General features: G+C 40.0%; 1 protein-coding gene across 1 annotated transcript; it reads right to left on the bottom strand.

The window, feature by feature from the left end:
* Positions 1-46: 46 nt before the first annotated feature.
* On the bottom strand, positions 47-8,972 carry tmprss5 (transmembrane serine protease 5). The gene is made up of 15 exons (XM_040131283.1): positions 8,953-8,972; positions 8,647-8,742; positions 8,526-8,547; positions 7,561-7,699; positions 5,548-5,628; positions 3,891-4,004; positions 3,380-3,515; positions 3,044-3,157; positions 2,893-2,936; positions 2,551-2,713; positions 2,214-2,398; positions 1,592-1,690; positions 1,330-1,472; positions 1,030-1,182; positions 47-132 (listed from the first exon to the last, which is right to left on the bottom strand). The coding sequence occupies exons 1-15, from the start codon at positions 8,970-8,972 to the stop codon at positions 124-126; spliced, it is 1,518 nt and encodes a 505-aa protein (XP_039987217.1). The 3' UTR covers positions 47-123.
* Positions 8,973-10,721: the final 1,749 nt, after the last annotated feature.

The following is a 10,721-nucleotide window of genomic DNA, read 5'->3' as shown; positions in this document are numbered from 1 at the left end:
TTTATGTGTACATCATATAACGGACACTAAAAGTAAAAATATGAAATAGGATTTTTTTCAAATGTCTCAAACAGTTATATCAGTAGCATCCTCCTCCTCGTGGTTGTGCTTCGTGAGCTCCTCTCAGTAATCCTGCAAAGACAAACGGTCATTATTAGCACTCAGCGTAAAAACTGTCAGGTGTGTTCCATTGTATAATCTCAAATATTCCACCTCGTTGCCGCCGATTATAAAAATCGCGATGATGGCTGTGTGTGTGAAACGATTTGGTTCTTTCTGCAGCAGTGTAAGAGGTATTGTCATGTTTTAGTTTATGTAACAGTCGCGATGTACATAATACTCCATAAGAAAAATCCCGCATTCCAAAAGTTATTTAAGTAGAAGGAAAGAAGCATTATCAGCCAAATGTAGCATCAAAATTAAAAGAACTCGTGAGGCAGCACAATGGCCTCTTTCAGAGTGTAATTAGATTAGGTTTATTATTGATGCATCACTTACTGTGTAAACAGAATTGTAATATTGGTCAATGTGAAGCTAATTTGAACTACTTAAAACACTGCTGGGTACTCTATTCTAGAGCTGCAATGATTAGTCGATCAAAAGAAAATTAATCTGGAACTATTTTCATAATCGATTAATCACATAAGTTATTTTTCATGCAAATATGCCAAACATTAGCTGGTTCCCGCTTCTCCCATGAGGCTGGAAAACGATTTCCTGCTATTCTTTGTCCGATATGATAGTAAATTGGACATTTTTTGGTTTTGGAGTGTGGGTCATAGAAAATGAGCATTTTGAAGACGTCTCCTTGGTTTTTCTGGGACTTACTTTGCCATATCATATTTTATAAAAGGATTGCATGCTTTGTATGCATTTGACCTCCAAAGTACACATAGTGAAGTAGAATGCACAATATTTCCCTCTGAAATGTTGTGGAATAAAAATATGAAGTAGCATCAAATATTCAAATACAGTACAAGTACTGTACCTCTGGACTGTACAAACAGAATTTATAAATAGTCTGTTTACCTCAATCATGTCATAGAGCCAGCCCAAGAATTCGGCCACTTTGGTGTAAACTCCAGGATGGTTGGGCTCAGCACATCCTGTCCCCCAGCTGACGACCCCTACCAGCCTCCACACATTTTCATCCTGGCAAACCAGAGGGCCCCCGCTATCCCCCTAGAAAGGTAAAATACAGACTCTGTTCATTTTAGACTGACTCAGCTTTTAATGTGCCAGGGTTTCATTCTAAGCAAATTACAGAAAAGAAGATGAGCCCTTTTATAAAACGCCTCTGCAAGGTAGTGTTCAAAACGTGCATCTGACCTGACAAGCATCCACTTTTCCCTCCGTGTATCCGGCACAAAGCATCCGTGACGTGATCTCTCCATTATACATGCAAGAGCTGTTACACCTCTTTGTGCTTATTATGGGAACTGGCGCCTCTTTCAGGGTGTCAGGTGAGTGAACTGAGAGAGAAAAGGCATATTTAAGGCTTCTCTGTCAACGCACAGCGCACTGTCGTCATGTTTGAGTTAGACTTGCAGCCGATGTAAATTTGTTCTAGAGTGCTGCAGTAGCGTCTCACCACCGTCAGGTTGTGTGTATCCCCATCCAGAAATCCAGCACTGTGTACCTCCTGGAACATCATAGTCATACTGAGGCAAGCAAATGGGCTTGATCGTATCTAGTGAAAGGGGGGGGAAAGTAATTAATCTTGCCTCTTCCTATTTTAATTCTAATAGGTTGGAACGTGATCATTTGGAATAAATCATGATTTTTTTCTTTCAAATCCTTTCATTAAGGCTTTTCTTCCACGCTACCATATTTTTTGTCATGTTGTTGTTTTGTCTTGTAATGGGCTTCCTCAAGTTTACCTTGTACTCTAGATACGGTTGGGTTCACAAGTCATTGTTAAGAATGGCCCTAAAGTCCCCCTTCATTCAGAAATGTGTTTTGCTTATTGCGACCTCACTTGGACATTTGAGCTTCACTGTGCAGAATGATGTTTGTGCAGGGTTTCGTGCTAGAAAGCTGTTTTCACATTCATCTGCTGAAGGGGGAAGTTTCTCTGTGCATACGAAAATAAAATGGTAAACTTGAGGCCATAGTGTCGAAGCTTTCTTTTCAGTGCTCATGGCCTTTATCTTGTGCCGCTGTCTCAGGTCGTATGTTGTGTGCAAAGCTTTTGCGGAGGCTCTCAGACTGACCGGAGAAATTCAGTGGAGTCCGCAGTTTCATCAGGGCTATATCACTGTCATGGCTCCTGTGGTTGTAGTTCTTGTTGTAGATGATCTTCTCCACAGCATATCCTGGTTGCTGGGCCATTTTAGCCGAGCTGCGGGTGACAATACCAGCATAGACCACCCAGCTAGATACCTGAGGCAGCCTGTAGCTGACATTTGAGAAGAGCAAAGAAGAAGCAGATACTGATGAGAGAGACTTGTCATGTGCCGAGTGTGGTTTCAGCTGTTAATGACTGATTGTTCCCCTCCACAGAGGTTTTGGCCTCTGACCTTTTAGTGCTAGTAAGGTCAGCACTCTTACTTGTGCACACAATGGGCAGCTGTGACTACCCATTGACTGTTGATGATGGAGCCTCCACAGGTGTGACGGTTGCTGTAGTAGAGGCTGACCTGCCAGGGCCACCTGCCCAACGTGGCCTCGACTCCCCCAATTATCCTGGGCAATTTCGCACGTGTCCCGCACTCTAAACAGAGATCCATTCATCCACAAGTTGAATTGGATTGGTCAGAAAGTGCTGCAGCAAGTGGCATCAATCACTCTCTCTGTCACTGATGTGGAGGTTTTTTCTAAGAGCTAGGTAAGAATTACAGGGCTTTGTGTTAGGTGCAAAGTCAAACAAAAAGTTAAGTTTAGTTTGCTCACCAAAACATTGCAAAGCGATAACCTTCCCTGTGCGACAGCTCCCCCTAAATGAAAATAAATTGGATAACTAATGATGCATAATGAATGTGTTAGTAGCCATAGTTTCCTCTGCATCATTATGAGTATGATGTACTGAGACAAATCGCCTTACCTGAATTGCCACATATTTTCCAGATTGCTCTTTTGTTCTGAGGTAATTTGTATGAAGCCATCAGAATAGTTTGGCCTGATATCAGTTAGATTCACTCCTTTATGCTCGGTCAGTCTGGTAAGAGAGCATATGCAAAATGGGTGGGAGTGAATATTCAGATAATTCAGACTCATAAGGTGTGAAGAAAGATTGCAAATGAGGTATTAGCAGATCGTAAATAAACCTTCAACCTTGGCAAAGCAGGCTAAGATTAAACTAGACGTTAGTGAGTGGGCACTCTGGTCTAAATCAGTGTTAAGGGCTAAGGTGGTGTGGAATCCTGTCAGGAGAGCAAACCTGAGATAACCCAGCTGTCTGCAGACCAGCGTTCCCAGTGAGGAGTTCCACCTCTCGTAGCACACCGGCAGCCAGGTGGGCAGCTTCCCCAGCTGGATCTCCAGGAGGGAGTTATCTGGGCTGATTCTGTAAAACACTGAACCTGATTGATTGAAAATCCTTCCAGAGACCATCTCACAGTCAACAGTAATGAAAGAGCCTCTTCTATGACCGGGAACTTATTAGGAAAAACGGCGGTATCTATGACAGTGTAGTCAATTTGTATAATTTTTTTCTCTTTTTTTTCTCATGTCACTCATTGGGCATCTATCAAGGGTGAACAAAAGGCAACAAGAAGCAGCTGGTCAATGATAATTTTGCTCCTGTTCAACTAAAAATCACGTCAGAGGTGAACCCTGCCCCAGTATGATGAATCGCATAACCACACAATCCTGCACTGTTTTTTAATTCATAAAACAGTGAAACAGATGCCTGCCTCCAACATACACCAAAGAGAAGAGGGAACACAGACCTTTCCTGGGGTCAGACATAGAAACATCCTCTGTCACATTGCAGAAAGACGTCTCCTTTGTGTCCCCAAGTCCCACTGGACTCTGGGAGGAGGAAGGCCTCAGTAGAAGTTTGACTGTATGTAGTGAAGATATAGTTAATCAGTCATTTTATCAGCAGCAAAAACATGTTGTCCCTGAAGGTTACCAAATGATAAGAAGTAGTACAGAGAGCAGACAAAGATTGTCTTGTAGAGCAATAAAATATTACATTGCAGAAGAGGAAAGTAATTGCTAGCAGTGCTGCTGTTGAGAAAAAAAGCTCACTAAAACTATACTATATATAACATTGTAATTATTATTATTATTTTTTTTGTTAAGCCTTTTGCCTGCTCTAAAATCTTTGCCGGGGGACTTGAGAGAGACCAACTGGAAAAAAGAAAACTGATGCCGCAGAAGCCGACATATCATACATATCCTGACTTTAAGTCCTTAATGCTAGTCCTGCTCCAGAAACTCTGGCTCCTACATTTTTTTTTCTTACATTTTCCATTAAAGTCAATATACTGATTTTAGATTGACCTTAATATTCAAATTCATAGGAGTGTTCCTTTTATTTAATTCAAGGACATGGTCCTTCAAACAGTTTGATGAGCAAATTTTAGCATCTTTACTTTTAAACCCATACCCACAAAGCTGTAGGTTCTGTTTAGCTGATATAGTTCTGAATTAATTTACTTCCTGTTAAAAGTTAACCTGGAGTAAAAATGGGAATAATGGATCATTCAGTGCTACAAAGTAGTACCAGACCAGCACTACTATGTAGCCAGTATCATCCAGGCCAATATATCGGCCAATATTGGCTTATTGCAGATATCTAGGTATCTACAAATAAGAATTGTCACTGTAGAAATATTAAAGATATGTTTGAAATAATTTGAAGCAAGTGTCATTATTACATAGTTTGTCCACCAGAGAGCACTGACAAGTTTATGTTCAGCTGTAAATTGTCCTGCTCAGTATGTGTCTTGGTCAGAATTATTTAAAAAAAACTAATTTGAAGGACTCTTTACAAAAATATTTGTTATGCATTTAGCTAAAAAAAAACAAAAAACTTACTGGCCAATATATGGTTGTTGAATTGAAGCTGTAACAAGTAGTTGATTGAGCAACTTAATCTGCAACTATTCCGATAATCGATTATTTAATTCCTTTAATCAAGCAGAAATGCTAACCATTTGATGGTTCCAGCATCTCAAATAGGAAAATGATCAGCTTTACATTGTTTTACATGAAGATATTCAATATTTCTTCTAGATTTGGACTGTTGGTTGAACAAAACAAAGACAACAATTTGAAGATGTCACCTTGAGCATTAGAAAATTGTGACTGGCATTTTTCAGTGTTTTGTGATGCTTCAGAGACCGAACAATTAATTGTTCATCCGAGGAAATAATTGGCACATTAATCAGCAATGAAAATAATTAGTTAAAGCCCTAATATCATGTTTTACAATTTTCAAAAGCTAATGTTGTATTGACCTCACAAATCCAGTATCAGTTGAGCTCTACCGTGTAGTAGAGCTTGAGTAGCTGTAACTAGATGCTTTGCACATTCATTTCCAGTTCCTGGTTACTGTTAAGCTCATTTAGCGATTCTTTCTGAGACACAGTGACTCACCTAGAAACCAGACACCTACAGCTAAGCCTCCCAGGAGCCCAACTGCACACATTGCGGCCAGCAGCCTCACCAGCCTGTGAGCTAAAGCAACAGTTAAGACTGAAGTTAATGACTTCTGACCCAGATATGAGCTGAGCAGAATTATTAAATGCCAGCTGTCCTGGTTGAAATTATTGGCACCCCCGAATTTTCAGTACAGAATTTAGAATATCTTCAGAAATAAATGCAAATTAACCAAGTTTGTATAATCAGAATCTTTAATAAAATGTCCAGTTACTGAACAACCAAAAAAATACAAAATATATAAATAAAATACAAAAAAATGTACGCTTGACACAACTATTGGCACCTTTTGGTGAATTTAAATTAGTCCCTCAAACAAAATAAAAAACAAATAAGACTCACCTGTGCTTAATTTTCAGTGGTCACATGACCTGAAGTAACCAATGAATGATGGTTTTACTGCATAAAAAGGGGCTGATTGTTTCCAGTTTCTTTTTCACAATGGCGAAGACAAGAGAGCATCAGAAATGCTATTATCAGAAAACATAACAATTCCAAAGGCTACAAGGCGATCGCCAAAGGTCCTGAAATCCCTGTTTCATCAGTTATCAAGCTCCACAGTTATAAAACTTTTAAGACGTTTCCCGGACGTGGTGCTAAGAAGAAACACAATGAGAGAAGTCTGTGAAGGTTGGTGCAGATTGTGGAAAAAAACACCACGCAACACGTGGAGCTTCAGGCTGACCTGGAGCAATCTGGTGTTGTGGTTTCAGCCCGTACCGTACGGCGCACACTAAACCAAGTAGGGCTCCATGGGCGAAGGCCAAGGAGGACACCACTATTGAAAGAAAGGCACAAAAAGGCAAGACTACTGTTTGCAAAAACTTTCATAGATAAGCCACAGTCTTTCTGGGATAATGTTCTATGGACAGATGAAACCAAAGCAGAGCTCTTTGGGAGTGCAGTGCATCAGTTTGTTTATAGGTGACGAAATGCAGCTCATAAAGAAAAGAACAACCTACTTACAGTAAAACATGGTGGGGGTTGTATCATGCTGTTGGGCTGCTTTGCTGCCTCTGGTACTGGAGGCATTGAATGTATCAAAGGAACGATTAAACATGAAGATTACCGAGGCATTTTAGACTAAAATGTGTTACCCAGTGTCAGAAAACTAGGTTTGAGGTGAAGGTCTTGGGTCTTCCAGCAGGGCAACAACCCAAAGCACACATCCACTAGGACAAACGAATGGTTGAAAAGGAAAAAGTGGACTGTTTTAAAAATGGCCAGCAATCAGTCCTGACCTAAATCCCGGTGAAAACCTCTGGAGAGAGCTGAAATCTGCCATTGCTAAAAGGACTCCTGCAAAATTAAAACAGCTTGAACACATAGTTTCTGCCACTCTTCCACTGCTACCAGCAGACAGGTACAAGAAGCTTCTAGATGGCTACAAGAAACGTTTAGAGGCTGTCACTGTTGCCAAAGGTTCTGCAACCAAATATTAGTGAAGGGTGACAATAATTCTGCCCGGGGTACATTTCGTGAGTGTATTATTTCACTATTATGCAAGTTTTGTTTTTTTTTATTTTCTTTTTTTCAGTTACATTGGATATTTTATTTAAATGTTTTGATTATACAAAATTGGTTAATTTGCATTTATTTCTGTAGATATTCTAAATTCCGTACTTAAAATTCAGGGCTGCCAATAATTTCAACCAGGATTGTCTAGAGCAAATTGACACACAGCACTGAAACAGAATGTATATCTTCTATACATGCACAACACTGAACAGTGGAAAAGCAAATCTACACTGTGGCATTTCTATAAAAAGCACTGCTTTACACCACACAGCAGATTCAGTTTGGTTGGATTCAGTGCAAAGTCTTAATTAGGCTTGTCATTTACATTTAGGGCAGTGTGTTTTAACAGCTGTGTTTTTTCACTAATAAAGCAGGATTGCTGTTATAGTCGGAGGTTTGATGCCCATCGGGTGGTGCACTGCTGGAGCTTACCGTGAGTCGTAGAATGAATCCCTTTTAACCAGCCCTGCACTCTCTGGGTCCCTGCGACTCCCGCTGTTTTCTCTGAGTGAAAAGGATGACTGACAGCCGTCGGGTTCTCAATCACTGATAATGTGTCTCCATCAAGACTCTACAAGAATTACAGCAGGCACGTCAGACCTCAATTACAGCTCCTTCCTATTTGATAAAGTTTCGGCAAGTTTGCTTACGACAAACTACCTGCTGACCATCTGTTCCTCAGCAACTATCCACTTGTCAGGCTCTGTCACATTTAATAAGCAGCATTGTAATCCTGGATATAAGATGCCACAGACCAGTCCAAATGTATGTAGGTGTGTACAGATGTGTGTGTTTGTCTCATACCTCCTCACTGAGGGAGATACACTGGGCAAGCTTAAGTCTTGGCATGCCTGTTTTTAAGGTTTTTTCACTCTTGAGTGCGTGTTTTTTGTTGGCCTTAACTCTCCAAGGAGCAGCTGTTTTCTATAAGCAACATATTGAGAATTTTACAGTAATTATAATGAAGCTCTCCATACTGTAGATGTGAGAGCAGACTTGGTATTATACAGTTACAGTGCAAAAATCCATCTAAATAATATCATACCATCTGCTCTCTTGTATTACTGTAGCACTTGAGTGTAGCTCAACATGTAATTTTGGCCTCTGGAATTAGCATGAGTTGCATATAATGCAGTAGCAGTTTAGAAATTCAGTACAGCTGTACAGCATAGGTCATAGGATGAACATATATTGTAAAAAAAAAAAAGAGATAAGGAAATGTGGGAGAAACAAGTGTGATGCAAGTTTGAAGTGAGCACTACACGTGTAAACAGCAGCTGTTACTGTAAATTGTGTGGGTGGAAGTGAAAGTGACAGCTAGAGAGAGTTGTTGTCAGGATTGCTTACATTAGACAGAAGGAGCAAGGTGAAGTGAATATTTAGTCTCTTTTTCTCACCATGTTTTCCTTGCGTAAAGTCCTAAGGAAAAGGTAGCGGTGTCCGTGCTCATCTGTAGGCCTGTGCTGGAGGTAGGGAGGTCTGTCCCGCTCGCAGTTGATGCACCATTTGCCATTTCACAGAATGCAACTCTGGATTTTCCCTTCACAAAGAGACAATGAGGTCAGCAGTGGTGCAGAGAATGAAGCTGTTGTTTGTCCAGGGGGGTCATGGGGCCTGTGGAAGCAAGCTGAACCAGGTCTTTGTCGGTGGGAGCATCTCCAGAGATACCTCCAAGCTGACTATTGATAGGACACCTGGGGGTTGCTAGGCAACGCTCTTCACCCGTGCCAAAAGATTGTCCATTTTCACCCGAGACGGGTTATTACCTGACAGTTTGTAGGTTCGGAGAAAAGGTCATTATTGCAGATTGTTGAAAAGTCTCACATCACGTCAATCCCCGTCATCTGGAATCCAAAGCTATCGTCTCTCAACACTCAAGAACAAAATGAAGTTTGTTCTGTTTGCCTGCTGACAGATGGCTTTCTCCTCTCTCCACTCTTTTAACCAGCTCACAGTCAGACTGTTTTTTTGACATTATTTTTCTGTATCTTTTTTTGTTATAAGTTCAGTAGAAAAGGTGACACTTGAGTGGCTTGAAAAGAAAAAGGTTAAAAATAGTAAGAATAATTAACAACTGAGATGAGGACGATGTGCTATTTGAAGATGGTGAGAGAATAGCTTGAACTCTCAGAAATAAGAGATCAAAGCCGGTCTTCACTTCATTTCCCAAAAGACAGACACACTGAATTTCTATTGAAAAGAAATTACTAATTAGATCCTCGTAGCTAAAGGAACATTTGATACAAAGGTCATTTATGTATTATGTATGTGTGGGATTAGCGACAGTCCAGGTGAAGGGAACAACTGCCAGGAGGAAAATTCCTGTCGAGGCAGAATCCAAGAAATGGCTCAGATCTATTTGGCTCATCTGACAGGTGTCTGGGAATCAAACACACAGTAATGAGCATCGCAGCAGTGGTGTAAAATGCATGTGATGGAGCAACAGCTGAAATTTATATCACGGGGGTCGTAAGGTTGATAATGTTTGACAATATTGGCGTTGCACTGAATTTTTCTCCTATAGAGGCGAACAGAAGAGCAAGGAAAGCATAGCTGCTGTTTGCTAATTTTCACAAGGATTTCATGTCTCCCTCTTCTGGTGAAATTTTTCTCAGACGGCTGAGTAAACACTGGTGTACAGAGCTGCCATTCACCGGACTCACTTTTGTCAGACATCATTCAAGGAAAATGAATATGCATGTATCCAATCGGGGTTTTATCTCGCATGCCTCCTTTGTTTCATGCCATAATTTATAGTCCTAAGTTAACAAATGGAAAAATTTTCTTTTGCCATGTATTTTAAGTCAGTTTCACAACAATTTTATGTTGTGTGTTTCTTCCTTTTGTAGTCACTTACCAACAGTGTGCTTCATGATTTAAAAGGCAAACGAACAAAAAAAGGCAAACAATTGGTCCTCACTTTTGAAATGAGATGCTTATAAGTCACGTAAGCATTTAACGCTCAGTTGCTAGTTTATTACTGTAGTTTAGCTAAAACTAATGCAGTCTAGTAGAACAGCCCTGCAATACATTCTAACTTCATGAGAGTTATAATGTACAGTTTCTGTTGAAACTGTTTAAGATATGTGTTGATTCAACTGAAGTCAATTTCGGGGCTGTGTGGTTTGTGGTGCTGTTCAATTGTTTTGTGTCACATTTTGTGCTGAAATGATTTGTTGGTTGATCAATTAGTCAAACGGCAAGCAATTGCCAACAATAACTGAGATTCATCAAGCAAAAATGCCAAGTATTGTCGGTTTCTAGCTTCTCAAAATAGATGATTTGCTGCTGCTCTTTGTTTTGTATCACTGTGACCTGAATATCTTAATTAATTATCTATATACAGTTGATCAGACAAAACAAGCAGTTCTAATATGTCAAGCTGGGGCCTTTGAGACATTTTGATGAACCTTTTTCATGATTTTCTGAGATTTTCTGAAACAAATAAATTAAAGAATGATCAGATTAATTGATAATGAACATAATCAGTAGTTGCAGCCCTAGTTATACTTTACAGGTTTCTAATATTTAGTCTACTCTGATACAAACAACCACAAAAATGATCTAGACCAGTATACTCTCAATAAATATGC

This window comes from Xiphias gladius, chromosome 7 (genome assembly GCF_016859285.1).
Source record: "Xiphias gladius isolate SHS-SW01 ecotype Sanya breed wild chromosome 7, ASM1685928v1, whole genome shotgun sequence".
Lineage (NCBI taxonomy): Eukaryota > Metazoa > Chordata > Actinopteri > Istiophoriformes > Xiphiidae > Xiphias > Xiphias gladius.
This window is presented reverse-complemented; position numbering and strand designations above follow the sequence as displayed.

Bases quoted from the DNA above. Each gene is read 5' to 3' on its own strand.
- tmprss5 (XM_040131283.1), bottom strand. From the start codon at position 8,972: ATGACGGGGATTGACGTGAT. The intron at 8,548-8,646 runs GTGAAATGGCAA...CCTTTTCCTTAG, and splicing joins AAAATCCAGAGTTGCATTCT to GACTTTACGCAAGGAAAACA. The intron at 1,473-1,591 runs GTGAGACGCTAC...TTTCTCTCTCAG, and splicing joins ATACACACAACCTGACGGTG to TTCACTCACCTGACACCCTG.